The 25,623-nt window shown below is 42.7% G+C and overlaps 1 protein-coding gene across 1 annotated transcript in view; it reads right to left on the bottom strand.

Annotated features, from left to right (window-relative positions):
* Positions 1-25,623, bottom strand: part of RNF17 (ring finger protein 17) — a 341,311-nt gene that overhangs the window by 91,757 nt on the left and 223,931 nt on the right. Inside the window, exons 21-22 of the mRNA XM_069759912.1 lie at positions 17,378-17,544; positions 14,132-14,251 (exon numbers count right to left, since the gene is read on the bottom strand). Of these exons, the coding sequence (XP_069616013.1) occupies positions 14,132-14,251; positions 17,378-17,544 (287 nt within the window). The remainder of the gene's footprint in view (positions 1-14,131; positions 14,252-17,377; positions 17,545-25,623) is intronic.

Consider the following 25,623-nt stretch of genomic DNA (forward strand, 5'->3'; position numbering starts at 1 on the left):
AGAAAGTTACATGCCCGAAAATGTTACCAATAAAAAGTTAACTCGTCCACAAAAAACAAGACCTCACATGACTGTGGACCAAAATACGGAAAAATTATAGCTCTCAAAATGTGGTAACGCAAAAAATATTTTTTGCAATAAAAAGCGTCTTTCAGTGTGTGACGGCTGCCAATCATAAAAATCCGCTAAAAAACCCGCTAGAAATAGTCAATCAAACCCCCCTTCATTCCCCCCCTTAGTTAGGGAAAAATTAAAAAAATGTATTTATTTCCATTTTTCCATTAGGGTTAGGGGCTACAGTTAGGATTGGGGCTAAAGTTAGGGTTGGGGCTAAAGTTAGGGTATGTTTCCACGTTCAGGAAACGCTGCGTGTTTGACGCTGCATAGAGACGCAGCGTCAAAGACGCAACTCCAGTTGTTACAGCATAGAGGAGGGGATTTAATGAAATCCCGTCTCCACCATGCGTGGTAACACGCCTCCGGCGGCCCTGCGATTCCGGACATGCGGCGCATCTTTTTAGATCGCAGCATGTCCGTTTACCTTGCGGCGACGTAAGGTATCACACAGGGCCCTATGTGCGGGGTGCGATGATACCGGATGTGTGTAATGAACACATCCGGCATCATCGCGTCCCCAAAAGGGGGCGGAGCGATTTTGCCATTCTGTCCAAACCGCCGGCCATCCTGAACGTGGACACTTACCCTTAGGGTTTGGATTATACTTACGGTAGGGAATAGGGTTGGGATTAAGGTTAGGGGTGTGTCAGGGTTAGGGGTGTGGTTAGGGTTATTGTTTGATTAGGGTTAGGGGTGTGTTTGGATAAGGGTTTCAGTTATAATTGGGGGGTTTCCACTGTTTAGGCACATCAGGGGCTCTCCAAACGCGACATGGCATCCGATCTCAATTCCAGCCAATTCTGCGTTGAAAAAGCAAAAGAGTGCTCCTTCCCTTCCGAGCTCTCCCATGCGCCCAAACGGTGGTCCCCCCCCACATATGGGGTATCAGCGTACTCGGGACAAACTGGACAACAACTTTTGGGGTCCAATATCTCCTGTTAACTTTGGGAAAATACAAAACTGTGGGGCTAAAAAATAATTTTTGTGGGAATTAAAAAATAATTTTTATTTTCACGGCTCTGAGTTAGGCTAGATTCACATTGCGTTAGGGCAATCCGTTTAGCGGATATGCTAGCGGATTGCGCTAACGCAATGTCCCAAAAGGGATCGCGTTTGTCGATCCCGCTAGCGCAGATACCCGATCTGCACTAGCGAGGAACGGACTTCGGACGCTGCAAGCAGCGTCCGCGGTCCGTCCGAAACTAACGGGACATCGCTAGCACGTGCCGAAAATGGCATGCGCTAGAGATCCGTTATCACATTGCCGTCAATGGGTGCGCTAACGGATCCGTTGCATGGCGTTAATTGTGACAATTTCGCCATGTAACGGAGTCCGCTAGCGGACACCCATTAACGCAATGTGAACCTAGCCTTATAAACTGAAGTGAAACACTCGAGGGTTCAAAGCTCTAAACACATCTAGATGAGTTCCTTAGGGGGTCTACTTATCAAAATGGTGTCACTTGTGGGGGATTTCAATGTTTAGGCACATCAGTGGTCTCCAAACGCAACGCGGCGTCCCATCTCAATTCCAGCCAATTTTGCATTGAAAAGTCAAATGGCGCTCCTTCCCTTCCGAGCTCTGCTGTTCGCTTAATCAGTGGTTTACCCCCACATATGGGGTATCAGCATACTCAGGACAAATTGTACAACAACTTTTGGGGTACAATTTATTCTCTTCACCTTGGAAAAATAAAAAATTGGGGGCAAAAAGATAATTTTTGAGAAAAATGTTTTATTTTTACGGGTCTGCATTACAAACTTCTGTGAAGCACTTGGTTGGTCAAAGTGCTCACCACACATCTAGAGTTCCTTAGGTGGTCTACTTTCCAAAATGGTGTCACTTGTGGGGGGTTTCAATGTTTAGGCACATCAGGGGCTCTTCAAACGCAACATGGCGTCCCATCTCAATTCCAGTCAATTTTGCATTGAAAAGTCAAATGGCGCTCCTTCCCTTCCGAGCTCTGCTGTTCGCTTAATCAGTGGTTTACCCCCACATATGGGGTATCAGCATACTCAGGATAAATTGTACAACAAGTTTTGTGGTCCACTTTCTCCTGTTACTCTTGGTAAAATAAAACAAATTGGAGCTGAAGTAAATTTTTTGTGAAAAAAGTTAAATGTTCATTTTTATTTAAGCATTCCAAAAATTCCTGTGAAACACCTGAAGGGTTAATAAACTTCTTGAATGTAGTTTTGAGCACCTTGAGGGGTGCAGTTTTAGAATGGTGTCACACTTGGGTATTTTTTATCATATAGACCCCTCAAAATGACTTCAAATGAGATGTGGTCCCTAAAAAAAAATGGTGTTGTAAAAAAGAGAAATTGCTGGTCGAATTTTAACCTTTATAACTCCCTAACAAAAAAAAATTTTGGTTCCAAAATTGTGCTGATGTAAAGTAGACATGTGGGAAATGTTACTTATTAAGTATTTTGTGTGCCATATCTCTGTAATTTAATTGCATAAAAATTCAAAGTTGGAAAATTGTGAAATTTTAAAAACTTACGCCAAATTTCCATTTTTTTAACAAATAAACGCAGGTAATATCAAAGAAATTTTACCACTATCATGAAGTACAATATGTCACGAAAAAACAATGTCAGAATCACCAGGATCCGTTGAAGTGTTCCAGAGTTATAACCTCAAAGGGACAGTGGTCAGAATTGTAAAAATTGGCCCGGTCATTAACGTGCAAACCACCCTTGGGGGTAAAGGGGTTAACATTATCTCTTTTTCCTATTGATGCTGCATAGGCAGCATCAATAGTAAAAAGTTGGTCCGGGATGGGGCGGCACACTGGCACTGCCTGGAGGGGAGTAGGGAGGGGGCACTGACTGGAGGAGAGTAGGGAGGGGCCAATTCGCGGCCAGACTAAGCCTGTCGCTGATTGGTCGCAGCCGGCCGCGACCAATCAGCGACGCGGGATTTCTGTTACAGGCAGAAAGACAGACAAACAGACGGAAGTACCCCTTAGACGATTATATAGATAGATAGAGTTCAGACCAAAAGTTTGGACAAACCTTCTCATTTAAAGATTTTTCTGTATTTTCATGACTATGAAAATTGTACATTCACACTGAAGGCATCAAAACTATGAACTAACACATGTGGAATTATATACTTAACAAAAAAAAGTGTGAAACAACTGAAATTATGTCTTATATTCTAGGTTCTTCAAAGTAGCCACCTTTTGCTTTTACGACTGCTTTGCACACTCTTGGCATTCTCTTGATGAGCTTCAAGAGGTAGTCACTGGGAACCATGAAGCGCTACAAAGAAGCTGGCTCACATGAGGACCGCCCCAGGAAAGGAAGACCAAGAGTCACCTCTGCTTCTGAGGATAAGTTTATCCGAGTCACCAGCCTCAGAAACCGCAGGTTAACAGCAGCTCAGTTTAGAGACCAGGTCAATTCCACACAGAGTTCTAGCAGCAGACACATCTCTACAACTGTTAAGAGGAGATTTTGTGCAGCAGGCCTTCATGGTAAAATAGCTGCTAGGAAACCACTGCTAAGGAAAGGCAACAACAAGAAGAGACTTGTTCGGGCTAAAGAACACTAGGAATGGACATTAGATCAGTGGAAATCTGTGCTTTGGCCTGATGAGACCAAATTTGAGATCTTTGGTTCCAACCAGCGTGTCTTTGTGCAACGCAGAAAAGGTGAACGGATGGACTCTACATGCCTGGTTCCTACCGTGAAGCATGGAGGAGGATGTGTGATGGTGTAGGGGTGCTTTGCTGATGACATTGTTGTGGATTTATTCAAAATTGAAGGCATACTGAACCAGCATGGCTACCACAGCATCTTGCAGCGGCATGCTATTCCATCCGGTTTGCGTTTAGTTGGACCATCATTTATTTTACAACAGGACAATGACCCCAAACACACCTCCAGGCTGTGTAAGGGCTATTTGACCAAGAAGCAGCGTGATGGGGTGCTACGCTAGATGACCTGGCCTCCACAGTCACCAGACCTGAACCCAATCGAGATGGTTTGGGGTGAGCTGGACCGCAGAGTGAAGGCAAAAGGGCCAACAAGTGCTAAGCATCTCTGGGAACGCCTTCAAGATTGTTGGAAGACCATTCCCTTTCACTACCTCTTGAATCTCATCAAGAGAATGCCAAGAGTGTGCAAAGCAGTCATCAAAGCAAAAGGTGGCTACGTTGAAGAACCTAGAATATAAGACATAATTTCAGTGGTTTCACACTTTTTTGTTAAGTATATAATTCCACATGTATTAATTCATAGTTTTGATGCCTTCAGTGTGAATTTACAATTTTCATAGTCATGAAAATACAGAAAAATCTTTAAATGAGAAAGTGTGTCCAAACTTTTGATCTGTACTGTATATATTAGATCTGTAGTGATAACCGCTCGATGAGGATGATGACTGCACAGTTCCTTTTAATTTAAAAAAAAGAGTAGAATAATTCACGCAGGCAAAGATGATATTGGATATTTTACAATTACGTATTAGTCCAATGATGGCCTGTGACAAGAATGTGCCTCCCTCACAGTCTGGGCCATTAACCTCTCTCAAGTTGTTGTAGATTTGACCAAGCAAACCATCATGGAGTGCCTAAATATGTTTATTACTGTATCAGGTACTACGACCACTATCCAGAGTGAGTCAAACCCACCAGCTACTCTGCACAAGCATAGCAGAGCTCGTCGGAGGTTCAAGCGGCCTAGATTACTTCTTCATCCTGATCTCCATCACTGTCCATGACCACACTCTCCATCAAACTCTTCCTCCCCGGAGGCTTGGTCACCTCACGTAACAAATCGCAACTCTGATTAGTCACAGATCTGGATTCTGATGAGGCGTTAAAGCTGAAAGACATTGTTGACCGTCTTGTCTACACTGTGAACAAACCCTCAAGAAGAAGGAAGCTGATCCTTTACCCCCTGCAGACCTTGTGTTCTTCAGGTGGGTCAAATGCCTTTCTAACAAACCAGAGCTTAGTGATGTACGTGACAATGAGTGGGCTGTTAGACTTGGTCAGTACCACGCTTACATTTTTTTGATTACCTATTCAGTGGTATGAGACCTTTACTATGCAATAATTATTTGGCACCTTAATTTAACAACGGATTGGGTCTTTTTGGTCACTAGATATTTAAATATATGTATCTGTATTTAGCACTTTATGGTCATCAACCAATCATGCATTTACAGTAATGTCCAAGCACGGTGCATTTTTTATATGTGTCATTACTGATAAATTGAACGATCTAACATGGTTATCTCCAATCAAAGCACATGCCCCAACCCTGTACTTTAGAATTTATCTTGTACCATGTCCTTGGTGCTTTGTTTCTTTGTCAAATATTCTCAAATGAACCAAAAAAGTGATAGATATATATATATATATATATATATAGATATAGATATAGATATATATATAGATATATATATATATATATATATATATATATATATATATATATATATATATATATATATATATATATATACTATTGTTGCCTGCTTTTTAAATACCGTACATCTTGTTGGTTCTAAGGAGTGGGCTCTACCTGAAAAGCATCTCCATATGGTGATTTTTTTCCCCTTTTCAGCAGATCCCGTTTGTGGAAGCAGGAGAGGTCATCTGCTGGCCCGAGACCACACGGAGCAGGGCTAATACCACAGAGCACACACTCTCCTTTTATCATTGGCATCATACCACTCAGATAAAACTGAGTGAGGGTAAAACAGAGCAGCAATACGTTACTGAACCACCAGAAAATAACATAGTAACATAGTTAGTAAGGCCGAAAAAAGACATTTGTCCATCCAGTTCAGCCTATATTCCATCATAATAAATCCCCAGATCTACGTCCTTCTACAGAACCTAATAATTGTATGATACAATATTGTTCTGCTCCAGGAAGACATCCAGGCCTCTTGAACATACAGAACATACAGAATAGTTCTAGCAAAATACCAAAGATGGTGCAAAATTACAGAGTGTCATCCTTTCACTGACTCGCTAGGATTAGAGCAGCTGTGAGTCTGGCACTTACACGGCCGACTATCCCTGCTTATGACACCCGATTTTGGCGACTGGAGAGGAGAGAGGAGTTAAAGACAAGCTTAGGATGCTGACAGTCTATAGAAGCACGTGGCCAGGTGACTGGATAGTCCCAATCTGAATTCTCCAACTTTATCTATACGGGACAGGTGACCAGATGGTCCCAACCTGTCTTCCCCAAACGTATCTATAGGGGTCAGGTGACAGGGGGTCACAATCCTCGCTTCCTCAAATTTTTCCATTGGTTCAGTAATATTCAATGGAGCAGATCAAGTTTTTCCCACTGGGTTTGTGGCCCAGCAACCTCACATCCTGTAGAAAGTCAAATCTGTGTCCCTTCTGATAGAGCCATGTTGTCCTGGCTGTTGTTCTAGAAAGTCACTGATTTTTTTCAGAACAAAAGAAATCCATACTTATACTGACATCTGTGGCTCAGGTTATCATCCATAGGTCAAGGGGGAGATGGTATGTGTTTAACTCTCATTGTTTGAGTATTTAGCATAGTTAGTCCTTCTGTTTTGCAGGACAAAAAACTAGCTAGCCTGATACTATGTGTAGTCAACATATTAACAAACCTCTATTGTTTAATTACCCTATGCCCCTGTCCTCCAGAGATCACAGACAATAAGTTACAACAAACAACAATTCAAAAGTCAATATCCAGGCTCATACAAACAATAGTCTGTTTCTTGACCACTCAAAGAAAACAAATTCGAAAGTCAACAGAGATAATTGTGTATGTCACATTGCCTACTGAAAATAGATGTCTGGATAATTAACACTAAATGCTGTGTCGTCACACCGTTGCCACCTGGACATTCTCTATTTCATTGTACCCCCTCAACTCACAGTCTTGCAGTGATGCAGCTTCTCTAAAAGGACCCACAGACCTACAAGTGAAATCCAAGTTCAAGTCTGTGCTTGAAACTGCATTATCCCTGTGTTCAGCCTTTGCTGCTATGTGGGTTGTCAAAGTCAGTTAGGACAGAGGCAAAACACCTAGGTCAATAGATCCATCTGGGTCTCCATTATTCGAGATGGTTATTCGAGATGTCAGACCTCACCTATCAGAATTCCCAAGTGGGTAAGTACCGCTACTCCACCTCAAGCTTCAAGAAATATAGCAGTTATCTGCCTTATTCTGTGGGTCAAGAAGTGGAATCCTGACCATGCATCAAAATGAGCCCTCATGGGCCTTCCATTCCATAGCTCTTCTCTTTTCGGAGAAAATATTGACAACATACAGTCGAGAAAATAAATATTTGATCCCTTCCTGATTTTGTAAGTTTGCCCAGTGACAAAGACGAACAGTCTCTAATTTTAACGGTAGGTTAAACACTTAGGCTACGTTCAGACTAGCGTTGTGCTAGTCTGCGTCGGCGCCGCGTCGGGCGACGACGCACGCGTCATGCGCCCCTATGTTTAACATGGGGGACGCATGCGTTTTTGCTTGTTGCGTTTTGCGACGCGTGCGTCTTTTTTGCCGCAAGCGTCGGACCAACTAAACGCAACAAGTTGCATTTTTCTTGCGTCCGATTTTCGGCAAAAAACGACGCACGCATCGCAAAACGCAGCGCTTTTGCGTGCGTTTTGCTGCGTTTTTCGGTGCGTTGTGCGTCGCCGACGCAGCGGCGCACAACGCTAGTCTGAACGTAGCCTTAGGGTGGTTTGCACGTTAATGACCAGGCCAATTTTTACAATTCTGACCACTGTCCCTTTATGAGGTTATAACTTTGGAACGGTTCAACAGATCTCGGTGATTCTGACAATGTTTTCTCGTGACATATTGGGCTTCATGATAGTGGTAAAATTTCTTTGATATTACCTGCGTTTATTTCTGGAAAAAAAAAAAAACGGGAATTTGGTGAAAATTTTGAAAATTTCGCAATTTTCCAACTCTGAATTTTTATGCCCTTAAATCACAGAGATATGTCACACAATAACATTTCCCACGTCTACTTTACATCAGCACAATTTTGGAACCAAATTTTTTTTTTGTTAGGGAGTTATAAGGGTTAAAAGTTGACCAGCAATTTCTCATTTTTACAACACCATTTTTTTTTTTAGGGACCACATCACATTTGAGAGGTGTATATGATCGAAAATAACCAAGTGTGACACCATTCTAAAAACTGCACCCTCAAGGTGCTCAAAACCACATAAAATAAGCTTATTAACCCTTCAGGTGTTTCACAGGAATTTTTGGAATGTTAAAAAAAAAAAAAAACTGTTTTAGGGCCAGATCACTGATCTGACACTTTGCAGTGCACTTTGTCAGACCAGCGATCTGACGTGCACTGCTGGAGGCTTGCAGGCGCCTGCTCTGAGCAGGTGCTTGCAAGCCACCTCCCTGTAGGACCTGGAAGCAGCCCCGCGGCCACATTGGATCCGGGGCCTGCAGGGAAGAGGAGGTAGGAGACCCTCAGAGCAATGCGTTGCTCGGGGGGGTCTCAGGGAAGCACACAGGGAGTCCCCTCACTGCGCGATGCTTCCCTATGCCGCCGGGACACTGCGATCATCTTTGATCGCAGTGCGCCGGAGGTTAATGTGCCGTCCGTGACTGCTCCTGGCACATAGTGCCGGATGTCAGCTGCTATAGTCAGCTGACACCTGGCCGCGATCCCCCCGTGAGCGCAGCCGATCGCATATGACGTACTATCCCGTCGAGGGTCAGATAGGCCCAGGTCACTTCGACGGGATAGTACATCTAAGGTCAGAGAGGGGTTAAAAAAATCCAATTTTTCTCACAAAAATTTTCTTTTAGCCCAAATTGTTTTATTTTCATACGTTAACAGGAGAAAACAGACCCCAAAGGTTGTTGTACAATTTCTCATGAGTACGCAGATACCCCATATGTTGTGAAAAACTACTGTTTGGGCGCGCAACCGGGCTCAGAAAGGAAGGAATGATGTGTTGAAACTATGGTTTTGATGAAATGGTCTGCAGGTGTCATGTATTGTTTGGAGAGCCCCGGATGTGCTTTAACAGGAACTTCACAGACGTTTATAACAAAGAACTGTGAAAATCCAATTTTTCTCACAAATTTTAGCCCCAAATTTTTTATTTTCACAAGGGTAACATGAGAAAATGGAACCTAAAATGTGTTGTGCAATTCCACCTGTGGACGCAGACACGCCATATGTGGTTGTAAACTACTTACGAGGCACAGGAAAAGCTCACAAGTGCCATGTCACATTGACAGTGCCCCTGAGGTGCCAGAGCAGCAGAACCCCCCATAAAAGACACCATTTTACAAACTACACCTCTCAAATTAATCTAGGGGTGCAATGATCACACCGACACCACGGGTGAGTTACAGAATTTTATACCATTGGGAAGTGAAGAAAAAAATAATTACATTTTTACCACCAAAATTTTGCTTTTGCAGCAGATTTTACTTTTTCACAGTGGGAAAGGAGTAAAAATGGCACAAAAATATGCCCCACAATTTCTATTGAATTTAGAAATTCCCCATATGTGGCTGTACAGTACTGCTTAGCTATACGGCGAGACTCGGGAGGGACGGAGCACTAGTTGCTTCCTGGAACGCAGATTTTGCTAGAATAGTTTGCGGACTCTGTATACAGAACCCTTAAGTGCTAGAAGAGCAGAATTTCCCCTCAAGTGACCCCATTTTGGAAACCATAGCCCTTTGGGAATTTATCTACAGGTGTATTGACGATTTTGACTCATGAGTGTTCTCCAGAAACAAGCAGTAGTGGATGTTGCGGAGTGAAAATTGCAAACTACCATTGTAGTGAGCAGTATGTTGAAGTGACCAGTACGTTATGCCCAAGACTTGCTTCTGGAGAAAGCACCTGTAAATTAAGTAGGCTTTCAACGCTACAGAAATGCCAAAACATGTGGATGCTAGATGTGGTTTAGGCACACTGTGGAGCTCAGAAGTCAGGGGGGCATTTGGATTTGGGAGCGCAGAATTTGCAGCATTTCTTTGGGGGGGGGGGGGGGGGGTTGGGAGACATTTTGCTTTTCCAGAGCCTTTGTGCTACTAGTAACATGGAAGCCCCCTATATTTCCATTGACAGATGATGGACCTGAGTGGATTGTGTTGAACCTTTTATTGGGAACATTTTACAAAATGTTTGGGATCACATTTATCTTGTGCTCTACGCTAAGCACTTACTTTGGGGTTTCCATTTAAATCCCCGAATTACATGAGTCAGGTGAAACTCCCGAAGGATCTATTCACTATAATGAGGCAGCAGAGTTACTTCAGTTCAGTGATGTCCTTTTTTTCCAAGAAATGCACAAAACTGTGGTTGACCGTGTTTTTATGCATACCTATAAAGATTGACACTGCCATATCACGTCCACAGTGCCTCCATCTGCCTCATTATTGGGAATCTTTCCTCCAGGGGTTCCCATGAGGATCATGCATTTCAGAGATTTACAGGGAAACCCTGCTGTAAGCGCTCAGCGGAAAGCACTGGCTAAATGTCGAGCCTTACTGTGATCTTTGGGAGGCAGAATGAACAAATCAATAGGAGGTGAAAAATTAGTTTTATTTATTTTTTATGCCGTGCTGTGTAAGCGATTAGACAACTTTATTCTTCGAGTTGGTACGATTACAGTGATATCAGTTTTATATTGTATTTTTTATATCTGGCTGCTGTCAGACACTAAAAGATGCTTTTAGTGTGCAAAAACTAGTTTTTGCATTGCTGTATTTTGAGAGCTAAAATTTTTCCATATCTGGCCGTCACATGAGGGCTTGGCTTTTGGGGGATGAGTTGATGTTTCTTTTAGTACCATTTTCAGACACATTATATTTTTTGATCGCTTTCTATTCCGATTTTTGAGAGGCAGAATGAAGAAACCCCAGCAATTCAGAATTTATTTTTTTTATGCGGTTTCGCGTGTACTAAAATTGATAAGGCAGCTTTATTCTTCTGGTCAATACTATTAGAGCAATACCACATTTATATCGCTTTCTTACGTTTTGGCGCTTTTACCTTTTACACAATAAAAACTATTTTATGGAAAAAATAATCATTCTGAGAGCTATAATTTCTTATTTTTTCTGATGCCATTTTTATTTACATTAATCTATTTGATCACATTTTATTTCACTTTTTGTTTGGCAGTATGATAAAGTATCATATGTTGCCTTTTTTTTAAAAAAAAAAAGTTAAAAATTCTATATTCACTAAAATGGTTATTTAGTGGGACAATTTTATAGGTTGGGTTGGTGCGGATGTGGAGATACCAAATGCGTACTTTTGTTTAGCTTTTTTTCATAAAAATATTTATTTATGGTTACAATATATTGTTATTTTGTGATTTTTTTTTATTTCACTTCTTTTCACTATGGGGCTTTCACTTTTTGCAGTCTGTTTGCTTGTAAAGCATAGCAAAGCTGGAGCTTTGCTATGCTTAAACAGTCAGCACTGTACTTCCAAATTTGCTACCAACATGCTCTGAGCATGGTGTAAGCAAGTTTGCTAGGTCTAGTGACCTGGATGTTGTCATGACGATGTAAGGGGTGGCAGAAACTGGTGTATGTCCCGACCCCGGTTAACTGTTTGTATATTATTGTATTTACTATGCCATTTCAATTTCAAGTGCTGTTGTGTATATACAGGGTGAACCATGTATATGGATACACCTAAATAAAATGGGAAGCGTTTGTGATATCAACTTCCTGTTTGTGGCACATTAGTATATGAGAGGGGAAGCTTTTCAAGATGGGTGGAGACCATGGCGGCCATTTTGAAGTCGGCCATTTTGGATCCAATTTTATTTTTTCCACGTGGCACATCAAACTTATTGAGAATCTCACAAGAAGAACAGTGGTGTGCTTGGTTTTGACGTAACTTTATTCTTTCATGACTTACAATTTTCTTTTTGTTTACAGCCACTGACATGATGCAAAGGTTAACACGTGAGGAGCAGATAGAAATTGTGTTGATGTCTGGTGAATGCAGTACCCGGGTCATTGCAGCAGATTTCAATGCAAGACGCCCTACACAAGAAAGCTGTCACCATTCCCATTTGATTTAGGTGTATCCACATAAATGGCCCACCCAAAAAAGTTTACCTCATCACTGAACATAATGTTCTGTGCAAACGGAGGGTCCTGTACAAATATTTGTTTTGCCCATTCTGCAAATTCAGAGTGCCGATCTGGGTCATCCTCGCCTAGATGCTGCAGCAGCTGGATTTTGTAAGGGTGCCATTTGTGAGTAGCTAATATCCGCTGAAGGGAGGTTCGACTGATGCCAGATCGGCACGCTGAATTTGCAGAATGGACAAAACAAAAATTTGAACAGGACCCTCAGTTTACACAGAACATTACGTTCAGTGATGAGGAAAAACATTTTTGGGTGGGCCATTTATAAGTAGAGAATATATATTCATGTATATAATGTTACAGGGAAAGTACAGTACTGCAGCTTGCCCACTAGATGGAGTACCTTAGAATAGTGTACATAGATTTCTAATAAGAGGAGTCTACTGCGGGTAAGCCAGGAACATTTCCTACTTTAGTTCAGTGAAGATTGGGAACAGAGATAGCTCAGAGGGGGCCAGGGAGCCCCCGGTGTCCCGAGGGGCTTAAGTGCCCAGGACAGCGCAGCAGATACGCAGTGTCTTATGAAAAAGACCCAGCTGTTCAGTGCCAGTGGGTCAGAGAGTTACATCAATAGAAGTGCAGCAGAATAAAGTCGCAGGTCGCTCCGAAAATGTGGCAGCTATCTACATGGGCTGAAGCCCTTCTGTCTGTAGCGAAACAGATGAGGGAACACCTAAGAGTAGTCATGCTGGACAGGGAGGACGCTGCAGTATCGAACGGTTCGGTACGATCCAGGGAAGCCCTGGAAGGAATAATAGAAGGCACAGGGAAAGTAAAAGATGTGAACGATGCCGTACTCTGTGTTGATGCTGTAACTGACGTGGATGTGCTACAATTGAAACCAAGTAAAGTTCTTAATTTACAGTTTGAATTGGACTGTCTCTTTGTGCTCAACAACACCAGCAGCCGAACTTAGGCAGCCCCGATGTGATCCTGACGGTGCAGCAGAAGGTATGCAAGAAAAGGGACATTGTTTATATGTGACGGGAGGCCAGGGCACGCTTAACCAGTTGTAATCAGCCACGACTATGGCCCTGGCTCTGCCCCGTACAATGACATCAGGTCACCATGGAAATAATCAGCCCTTCGCAATGACTTCATGGGGGGGCGCCAATCGGAGAGTAGTAGGGGCAACCTCCCTCCGTTTGCCTGCTAAATACTGCGATCTATATCGATCGCACTATTTAGGAGGCTAAAGTGATGGGTGTCAGAACCAGCTGACGACACAGCCTCTGTGCACGCAATATCGCCACGACGTATTCATAAATTCAAGGACGGTAAGTACCAGGTGACCTGGATGTATTGATACGTCCAAGGTCATAAAGGGGTTAAACAGAGGGAATCTGTCACTGGGTTTATGAATCACATCTAAGGGCAGCATGACGTAGGGCCAGAGACCCTTAATCCAGGGATGTATCACTCACTGGGCTACTTGCTGTAGTTTTGATATAGCACTTATCTGCTGCAGATGTGCTCATGTTCTCAGCGAGGACTTCTGTCCCCAATCGCTCCAGTGATGAGCAACTTTATGTCTCCACTGTGGATAGAAAACAGCTGCCAATCAATAATGTAGTGCGGGGACAGACTGAGCTCCTGAATTAAAAGTGAAAAATAACAGAAGTCCATCACAGAGGATAAGCAGAGCTGCAGCAGATAAAGCCTACAGTAAAGCCTAGAGACACAGCGCTGGCATCATGGTCTGTCCCTACGTTCTGGTGCTCTCACAGGGTGCACAAAAACCTGGTGACCGATTTTCTTCAACGCAGTGTGAACATAACCTAATACAAAGAAGAAACTACACAAAAGTCTGTAAAGGGTACATAGGAGGCATCTAGGTGACGATGAGTTACACAGACAAAGATGGAAAAATTAACAAATTACTCACAGGTAGGATATCATTTAGCTGGCATGGTATGCAAAAGCTTGGAATATGTGGCGCATGCACAAATGGGTATAGGTGACATTTTGGGATTTTTTCTGTAATTCCAAAATCTTCATATTGCACCTGTGAGTTGAGTAACACAATGACATCATAATTAGAGAGAAAACAGGAGCCTAAACAATAGCACTTGGGTTAAACAGAAAACAGTTAACTTGCAGACAGGGTCATCCCAGATTTTACAGCGCTGACCTATATCTATGATGTGGATATCAATGTGACCTCCCCCTCCCCGCAGATCAGAAGACTGAAGAGACATTAGAAGAAACAGGAGCGCTGTGGCCCCTTTACTACATCGTCTGACCCCTCCACGATGATAAACACATGGCTGCCTGGTTCTATCAAGGTGAGGGAGCTGGGACCCCGACCCATTACACATTGAAATGCATGAAATCAAACAACTCTTCAACAATATGGCCAATCTGGATGGAAATAGTAATGTATTTGATGACTTTTTGGCTTTAATACAGTGTGTGCTCAATTATTAGGCAAGTGAGTATTTTTACCAGATCATAATTTTTATGCAGATTTTCAAACTTTAATTTGTATAAATTGAATGCTGGTTGGATGAAGCAGATCAGGTGATGTGCATTTGTGTAATGAGTGGGGCTAGGATTAAGGATACAACACCCTTTATCAATGTGCGCAGAATTCTTAGGCAGCTTGTTCTCCTCAGGCAGGATGGACTAAGAGAGATTTAACAGACTCTGAAAAGTCAGAAATTATTACATGTCTTACAGAGGGAGGCAGCACTGCTGAAAACGCAAAGTTAGTTGGACCTTTTTGGGTTGAAGATGGAGCAAAACTTCCAAACCTACGGTCAGTTCCTAGAAGACTCTTTGTTCCAGCAGTGGTACATGAAAAAGTCGGAATCTTTCACGTAAACCATGATTTTTGTGAGGGACATTGCTCCATCACAGCATAGAAGCCTCCACTGCTCGGCTGCCAGTAAAAGCCTTAAAGACATGGCCCCTTCCTCAACAGAGGACTTGTGGGCACATAACATACTAAAACTATCACCTTCTTCAGCTCCTGTGCTGTATTCCATAACCCCCCGACTTCCCCTGCATACCACCCAACAAAAAAAACACCTTTTAAAGTTCTCTGGTGCTGTATGGTAATCCGGTCAGTCCTGTCTGATGGGCGTGATTTCGGGTCTCTCCATCCCTCCCCACGGGTGCTGCTTGCTGTCCTCCTTTAATTGTCCTGGATGATGCCTCAATTCATCCACATTGTTGGGCGATATCTTGCGCACAGAAATTGAGGTTTGCGCCTGCACACTATTCCTTTGCCCTACTATGGGGGAAGCTGAAAAGACAAGTGCACATGTGCCCGCATTAGGGCAAAGCATAACGTGCAGGCGCCAGCCCAAAACCAAGGCGATCGGACAAGTCCGACTGGATTACCATACAGTGCGGGAGAACTCAAAAGAGGTTATAGAATTATTTATGGAATCCAGCACAAGGAGGAATAAGGTGATAGGATTTAGTTGATTTGTGACAAAACTGGTGACAGGTTCCTTTTAACCCCTTAAAGACCAGAGGAATTTTTGGTTTTACATTTTCATTTTTTGCTCACCTTCTTCCTGGAGCCATAACTTTTTTTTTATTTTCTGGTTAATATGGCCATGTGAGTGCTTGCTTTTTGCGGGACGAGTTGTACTTTTGAAGGTTTTAACATATCGTGTACTGAAAAACGGGAAAAAAATTCCAAGCGCAGTGAAATTGCAAAAAAAAAAAAAAAAAAATGCAATATCAAAACTGTTTTTTGTTTGGCTTTTTTTTACTAGGTTCACTAAATGCAAAAACTGACCTGCCATTATGATTCTCCAGGACATTACAAGTTCGTAGACACGAAACATGTCTAGGTTCTTTTTAATCTATGTGACGAAAAAAAAATCCAAAATTTGTTTAAAAAAAAAATAAAAAATTGCGCCATTTTCCGATACCCATGGCGTCTCCATTTTTGGCGACCACAAAAACATAATTCTGGTGTTTTAACTTTATTCTAGTTATACCATTTAGCGACCGGGCTTATTCTATTTTTATATTGATAGATCGGGTGATTCTGAATGCGGCGATTCCAAATATGTGTATGTTTGATTTTTTTTTCTTTTATTTTGAATGGGACAAAAGGGGGGTGATTTGAAATATATATATATATATATATATATATATATATATATATATATATATATATATATATATATATATATATATATATATATATATATATATATATATATATTTTTTTTTTTTTTTTTCCCTTTTTTGGCATGCTTTAATGGTCTCCATGGGAGACTAGAAGCTGCCTTAATCTGATCAGCTCTGCTACATACAGGCGATTATCAGATTGCCTGCATGTAGCATAATTGCTCACTTGCTATGAGCGCAGACCACCAGGCGGCGCTCATAGCAATCCAGCAGTGACAACCAGAGGTCATGTGACATGGGTGCCAATGTGTGGGATTTCCGGCGCGCTTGCTGGAAGCCCATGTTAAATGCCGGTGTCAAGAGTTTCAGAGGCATATAACTAGTTAATAGCCGCGGGTGGATCCACACATGTCAGCTGTTCAAAACCGCTGTCATGTGCCGGAAAAGATCTGAGCTCAGTGTCGGAGCCCACATCAAAGGGAGGGGTTAATAGGGAGGTTTGTCGTGAAGGAAAACAGTCACCTCTATGTACAGTGTCTGGAAGGCTGTAGTTCTTGCGGCCCAAAGAGTTGATAAGAAACCAGACTAAGAAACTGTAAGGGTGCGTTGCACATGATCAGGAAATAGCAGCGCTCTGGAAGCAGCGTATTTTGGCTGCGTCCAATTATGCAGTTAAATCCGCTTTTAAACAATGCGGATTTACCGCATCCAATACATTTTATTGTGGAAATTTATGTTGCGGAGACTAGCGTGGAAAAATAAGAAGGGTTTTTTCCTAGTAGTTGACAGTAGTTGGCAAGCAATCAGCACCCCGTAATTGCAAGCGTGGGGGTAAATTGATGCCCAAAACGATGAGCCTCCAGCGCCATAATGTTGTTGTCAGAGCTAAACAGTGGCATATAAGGGGTTAATAGTAGCTGAAATCTCTGCCGTTACATGCATATGTTGGCTGTAGAGTACATATGGCATCAGTTGAGATCGCTCCATACATTGGGTGTGTGATGTACATGTCGGGAAGGGGTAAAGAATTTCCATGTACCGTAATCATATCTCCACCAAGTATGTCAAGGACTTTTCCTCTGTACGACATGGTGTCTGATCCCTTAATAAGACAGCCTTCTCTCTTCCTCCAGGTGTAGGGTGCCATTAAACCCAAGCATTTAAAGGAATTTTGAATTTCAACCATAAGCACACCAAGCTCGATATCTAAAAAAAAAAAGCAAATGTCACATTAAAGCATATGTCAACAAATAGTTATCATCATAGGAAGGAGGAAAAGCAAACAAAAAAAACCCATCAGTCTGACCATAAAACATTCATCTGCACAAACTTTTTCAAAGACATTCACCCAAATTCATCATTGCTATTTCTCCACTTTTCTGGGGTAATGTTCCTTTGATTAGTGGTTTTAGAATTCACACCTCATTTACTTTACAATTTGCGCCAGTTTATAAATCTCTTGTTTTTGTCCATTGACAAATTGCTCATCCATATGTTTTAGACATTCATGAAATGAGACTTTTAACCCCTTCCAGACATATGACGCAAGTGTGAAAGTAGCCTAATACGTCAGGAGGCGAAACGTGCGTTGGGGGGACCCTACACATCACATCTCCATCCATGTAAGTGCTGCCATTTAACTACATTAGTAGCCATATGATTTGCTAGGGAGCATTATATCCCATTGACTATTTACTTACTATTGGCTTTTCCTATACCTTACTGTGCAAGCACTCTTATCACTTTGTATTCTTTTACCGTGTTGGCTATCCCTGCTTGGCTAGCAGTCACCTCGAGTTCAGTAACCTACTATATGATTTTAATTGTAATTAATAAAATTTGTTTTATTGGCAATCTTCTAAACTGCTGCTTTTTGTTCATATACTGAGCGCTTGCAGTAGGATTTCTGTGTAACTCTCTAAAATAAGTGATTCAGAGGGAACCCCTGGCTAAAAATTCCCTATGAGGCAGATGGAGGCACTGTGGAGGCTGTCTGGCCGATGATCCGGCGGTGTCCCATCGTCTTAAAGGGAAGGTACCGCGTTTGTAGATCATTAATAAATCACTGCAATGTAGCATAACATGCTGCTATAACCAAGTTTTAAATGCATGTGAAACAGATTACGTGTGTAATATGAGTTTAAAGAAGGCACTGGGGGCTGACATCTTGGTTTTGCAGCAGTAGCAGGGCACTATCAGTGTCAGATTACGGCACCCCATGGACATAGGAGATAATAGACCGACGCTGACCCTATCTCTAACATTGTAGCTGCTTTAGCAGTGAGCTGGGCACGCCTCTGTGGGCTGCACAACTCACTGCTGTAGGTGTGGCTAGCCGCCATTTTATAATATCCCAGTGCTATCTGCCGAGCTCCACTTACTTTCTATCGCAGGACAGAAGCACTCACTGGAACCGGAGGATGGGGAGTGCGGGTGATTTATCTCCCTGCTCCTCTGTACTCCAGGCAGGCATGTCCTGGGCAGACATCCTCTGCTCTCACACGCTGCCCTCCCTGTGTGCTTCTCCTGCTCTGTCTCCGCCTCCTCACACACAGACCCTGTGATCTCCGGTAAGCTGCATTCACAGCCTGCCTCTCTCTCTCTGCCATACAATGTATCACTCCCCTCCCTCCACAATGCCTGGCCATTCTCTGCAGACCTGGATCTCCTCCTTCTTATCTTAGGCTAGGTTCACATTGCGTCAAGTACATGGCGTTAAACGGATTCGTTAAACGCATGTACAGAAAAGGACCCAAAATTTGTTTAAAATCGTCGTCATGGTAACGCTTGCGTTAACGCATGTGATCGCGTTTTTTCATTTGGATGTCCGTTACGAAGTATTCGTTTGTCTGCGTTTGTCACTGTCAATAAAGTTGTTTTTTTTTTCCCTTTTGTCATTGTCGGGTGTGGGTGCAGACTCATTCTCCATTTTGAAAGCATTGAGTGAACTTCTGCTAGCAAGATGTTTGTGTCTGAGCTCGTTAGATTTCGCTTGATGCGGTTGCGACTTCGGCAGAGAAAGCATAGTTCGCAAAGGAGATATTGGATCCACGAAGTGAATTTCTTGCGGAATACATATGGTGCCTTTCACACCCTGTATGTTCAGCTTCAGGATCATCCCTTCAAATTCCAACGCCATCTACGAATGTCCATTGAGACCTTTGATGTTCTGCTCTCACATGTGAAGGATGAGATCCATCATCATCGCAGCACTTTCCGTGAAAGCATCTGTGCGGAGCAACGTTTAGTAGTGACTGAGGTAATTATACATTTTTTTATCATTCTATTGACAAAGACTAGATCTCGGTATCGTGTGGCATAATGTTCATTTAGCAATTGTATATTCTATTGTAACTAGCCTTTTAGTTGATCTTTAAAATCCTATTTTTTTTTCTTTTTGAATGCCGACAGATATCTGGCTACCGGAGAATCTTTTGCGTCACTGCATTATCAATTTAGACTTGGGAAGTCAACAATTTGCCAACTGGTTCGGGAAACTTGTGATGCCATTTGGAACAACTTGCAACCACTTGTGCTACCAACACCAACATCAGAAATGTGGCTAGCGATTTCCCAACAGTTCGAGGATGTGGCTAATATCCCCAATTGCATTGGTGCCGTGGACAGCAAGCACATTCAGATTCAGAAACCAGCGAATAGTGGCTCGCTATACTACAACTATAAAAAATACTTTTCTATTGTTTTGATGGCTATTGCGGATGCAAGGTACCGTTTTGTTGCTGTGGATATTGGTGCTTATGGCCGGACTAATGATTCCAGAGTCTTCAGAGACTCCAACATGGGCTGATGTTTGTACAGCCAAAATTTTAACATACCCTCATCACGACCTCTACCGGGGACCGAAGACCCAAGTTTGCCCTTTGTTTTAGTTGGTGATGAGGCGTTCCAACTCGGACAAAATCTCCTCAAGCCGTACTCAAGCCATAGTCTAGACTCCACCAGGCGCATTTTTAATTATCGCTTGAGCCGGGCAAGACGTTATGTGGAGTGTGCCTTTGGGATTTTGACATTAAAATGGCAGATTTTACTAACCTGCATGCAACTGCAACCAGAAAATGTGGACCGTGTTGTGAAGGCATGCATCTGTCTGCATAATTTTGTGGCGAGACATGAACCCCAGGTGGTAGACCCCGATGATTGTGAGTCGAACCTCATTAGCACTGAATCGACTGCTGTTCGGTCTACAGCACAAATAATGAGGATTCGTGATCAATTTGCACATTACTTCACGCATGAAGGCCATGTTCCATGGCAAGAGAGACACGTGTGAAAATATTGTAGTCTTAAGTTGTATCCTGATGTTTTGCTGAAATGTGTGTTGCTTTTATTGTTTGTTTTATTTCCCACAACCTAATGTCGTCTAAAAAGTTACCTTCAAAACATTGAACTTTAGGAAGGCAAAGTTTGAACAGCTTAGAGATGCCCTTAATCTGGTAGACTGGGACAATATCCTCAGAAATGAGAATACTGATAATAAATGGGAAATGTTTAAGAACATCCTAAATAGGCAGTGTAAGCGGTTTATACCTTGTGGGAATAAAAGGACTAGAAATAGGAAAAACCCAATGTGGCTAAACAAAGAAGTAAGACAGGCAATTAACAGTAAAAAGAAAGCATTTGCACTACTAAAGCAGGATGGCACCATTGAAGCTCTAAAAAACTATAGGGAGAAAAATACTTTATCTAAAAAACTAATTAAAGCTGCCAAAAAGGAAACAGAGAAGCACATTGCTAAGGAGAGTAAAACTAATCCCAAACTGTTCTTCAACTATATCAATAGTAAAAGAATAAAAACTGAAAATGTAGGCCCCTTAAAAAATAGTGAGGAAAGAATGGTTGTAGATGACGAGGAAAAAGCTAACATATTAAACACCTTCTTCTCCACGGTATTCACGGTGGAAAATGAAATGCTAGGTGAAATCCCAAGAAACAATGAAAACCCTATATTAAGGGTCACAAATCTAACCCAAGAAGAGGTGCGAAACCGGCTAAATAAGATTAAAATAGATAAATCTCCGGGTCCGGATGGCATACACCCACGAGTACTAAGAGAACTAAGTAATGTAATAGATAAACCATTATTTCTTATTTTTAGTGACTCTATAGCGACAGGGTCTGTTCCGCAGGACTGGCGCATAGCAAATGTGGTGCCAATATTCAAAAAGGGCTCTAAAAGTGAACCTGGAAATTATAGGCCAGTAAGTCTAACCTCTATTGTTGGTAAAATATTTGAAGGGTTTCTGAGGGATGTTATTCTGGATTATCTCAATGAGAATAACTGTTTAACTCCATATCAGCATGGGTTTATGAGAAATCGCTCCTGTCAAACCAATCTAATCAGTTTTTATGAAGAGGTAAGCTATAGACTGGACCACGGTGAGTCATTGGACGTGGTATATCTCGATTTTTCCAAAGCGTTTGATACCGTGCCGCACAAGAGGTTGGTACACAAAATGAGAATGCTTGGTCTGGGGGAAAATGTGTGTAAATGGGTTAGTAACTGGCTTAGTGATAGAAAGCAGAGGGTGGTTATAAATGGTATAGTCTCTAACTGGGTCGCTGTGACCAGTGGGGTACCGCAGGGGTCAGTATTGGGACCTGTTCTCTTCAACATATTCATTAATGATCTGGTAGAAGGTTTACACAGTAAAATATCGATATTTGCAGATGATACAAAACTATGTAAAGCAGTTAATACAAGAGAAGATAGTATTCTGCTACAGATGGATCTGGATAAGTTGGAAACTTGGGCTGAAAGGTGGCAGATGAGGTTTAACAATGATAAATGTAAGGTTATACACATGGGAAGAGGGAATCAATATCACCATTACACACTGAACGGGAAACCACTGGGTAAATCTGACAGGGAGAAGGACTTGGGGATCCTAGTTAATGATAAACTTACCTGGAGCAGCCAGTGCCAGGCAGCAGCTGCCAAGGCAAACAGGATCATGGGGTGCATTAAAAGAGGTCTGGATACACATGATGAGAGCATTATACTGCCTCTGTACAAATCCCTAGTTAGACCGCACATGGAGTACTGTGTCCAGTTTTGGGCACCGGTGCTCAGGAAGGATATAATGGAACTAGAGAGAGTACAAAGGAGGGCAACAAAATTAATAAAGGGGATGGGAGAACTACAATACCCAGATAGATTAGCGAAATTAGGATTATTTAGTCTAGAAAAAAGACGACTGAGGGGCGATCTAATAACCATGTATAAGTATATAAGGGGACAATACAAATATCTCGCTGAGGATCTGTTTATACCAAGGAAGGTGACGGGCACAAGGGGGCATTCTTTGCGTCTGGAGGAGAGAAGGTTTTTCCACCAACATAGAAGAGGATTCTTTACTGTTAGGGCAGTGAGAATCTGGAATTGCTTGCCTGAGGAGGTGGTGATGGCGAACTCAGTCGAGGGGTTCAAGAGAGGCCTGGATGTCTTCCTGGAGCAGAACAATATTGTATCATACAATTATTAGGTTCTGTAGAAGGACGTAGATCTGGGTATTTATTATGATGGAATATAGGCTGAACTGGATGGACAAATGTCTTTTTTCGGCCTTACTAACTATGTTACTATGTTACTATGTTATGTTGTGTTAAAAGTTAGTCATACAAGAATCTTAAATTTTAAACAGTTTACTAAATGTTTATGGATTTTTTCCAACAAACTGTTGGTAGACAGGTTTAACATATGATATCCCATAGGGATGAAAAAAAACTAAAATAGAAATTGGGTGTTACAAAAAAAAAAAAAAAAAAAAAACTTGCAACGCAGTAATTGCACCTGGCTGGGGACAGTGAACAGTACTATAGACTTTGGTACTGCACGGGCGTATTGTCTGCCCAACTGTATGATGGACTGCTACTTGGTTTATGATTTTCCATGCTCGTTTCACCCCGGCCTCTATATTGAGGGTTGTAGGCCTGCATGTCCATTCTTCTTGTTCCCGATGGAGCGGGTTCCTGGGGGCCCACAAATTCCTCAAGAAGGTCGTTCAGTCTTTGCCTAAACATAAGGTTTCTATGTGCCGGGATATTTTGTGCTACAGGCACATAGGATAAGAAAAGTAGCTTCCACTCATTAGCAGAGTATACAGACTCGCGGGATTGCAGGTCGGTAATTTCCCACCTCAGGTCTTTGAGTTCACTGCGACACATGTCCTCTACCCGTTGGAGTCCATCGACGATAATGGCATCAGCTTCATCTTTTTGTGATGCTCGCTTGCGTCCACGCTGTGATTGCAACCGGGCACTCACACCAACAGCAACAGTGCTTCTCTCCACAGATCGTGGCTCGCTGATGCCAGACATCTTCAGGTTGGGTTGGTTCCACTGGAGAAGGCTCCAGTTCCTCTGCCGGTCTAGGCGCAGCAGTACTGCATATCGTGCTGTAAACACCCCCCACTTTTCCTCCAGTCCACCAAGCTGCTGAGCCCACTGTGTTCTGCTTTTCTGTAAACTCTGCAGCTGTGTTTCTGATGCAGTAACTGCTGGTGATAGCAGATCACAGAGCAATCACACACAAAATGGCTCTGCCCTGTGATGCTGCTCTTCATTCTGCCCCAGGGATATCAGACCACCCAAAAGGGTAGGGAAAAGGTGATGTCAGCAGTTACTGCCCCAATTTTCCAGCAAAGAGTAAAGCTGGTAAGTCTTACTATAGCTGCTTGAGGTCTAAAACGGAAAATGCTCCCCCTAGTGGTCAATATATATATTTGTAAGAAAATATATAATATTTTTCATATAGAAATGTTTGCAAACAGTGCAAACATTGCATTAATACGTTTTATTTACTATTTTAAGCTTAATTTCACAAAAAAAAAAAACTACAAAAAAACTGGTGGCACCTTGCCTTTAAGTGTGCATAATGGTGCCATAAACTACAGTTTTGTGGACCTCTGAAAATAAGAATACGAAGATCAGCGTCCAGAGCAACTCTGCTGCCTCATTATAGTGAATCCTCGGTGGTTTCATCTGAACCACATAATTAGAAGATTTACATGGAAACCCCAATGTAAGCACTCAGCGTCGAGCACATAATAAATGTGATCCAAAATTATGTAAAACTTTCCCAATCAAAGCTTCAATTCAATCCACAAAAACAAATCCCCACTCAGATTGGTCATCTGTCAATGGAAATACAAAGGGCTTCCATGTCCACATAATTATATATATATATATATATATATATATATATATATATATATATATATATATATATATATATATTATTAGGAGATAGAAGGGTTAAACAGTTGACCAGTGATTTCTTATTATTCCAACAAAATTTAAAAACCATTTTTTTTTAGGGACCATATCACATTTCGAGGGGCCTATGAGACAGAAAATTCCCCAAATATACACCATTCTAAAATTTGCACCCTTGAAGGTACACAATACCACACAAGAAGTTTATTAACCCTTCAGGCGCTTCACAAGAAATGAATCAATGTAGAAGGAAAAAATGAACATTTTACTATTTTAACAAAACGTTTACTTTAACCCCTTCCCGACCTTTGACGCCACGTAGGCGTCATGAAAGTCGGTGCCAATCCGACCCATGACGCCTATGCGGCGTCATGGAAAGATCGCGTCCCTGCAGATCGGGTGAAAGGGTTAACTCCCATTTCACCCGATCTGCAGGGACAGGGGGAGTGGTAGTTTAGCCCAGGGGGGGTGGCTTCACCCCCTCGTGGCTACGATCGCTCTGATTGGCAGTTTCACTTTCAACAGCCAATCAGAGCGATTTGTAATATTTCACCCATTATAACGGGTGAAATATTACAATCCAGCCATGGCCGATGCTGAAATATCATCGGCCATGGCTGGAAATACTAGTGTGCCCCCACCCCACCCCTCCGATCGCCCCCCCACCCCCCCGATCTGGCCGGTACACTGCTCCGGCTCCCCTCCGCCCTGTGCTCCGCTCCCCCCCGTGCTCGTGTCCGCTCCCCCCGTGCTCCAATCACCCCCCCTGCACTCCGATCCACCCCCCCCCCCGTGCTCCGTTCCACCCCCCCGTGCTCCATTCCAGCCCCCCCGTGCTCCGTTCCACGCCCCCCGCGCTCCGTTCCACCCCTCCCGCGCTCCGATTCCCCCCCCCCCGTGCTCCGATCCCCCCCCCCCCCCCGTGGTCCCCCCCCACCCTATCATACTTACCGATCCAGCCGTGGTCCCGTCCGTCTTCTCCCGGGCGCCGCCATCTTCCAAAATGGCGGGCGCATGTGCAGTGCGCCCGCCGAATCTGCCGGCCGGCAG

The sequence above is a fragment of the Ranitomeya imitator genome, chromosome 3 (assembly GCF_032444005.1).
Source record: "Ranitomeya imitator isolate aRanImi1 chromosome 3, aRanImi1.pri, whole genome shotgun sequence".
NCBI classification, from domain to species: Eukaryota; Metazoa; Chordata; class Amphibia; order Anura; family Dendrobatidae; genus Ranitomeya; species Ranitomeya imitator.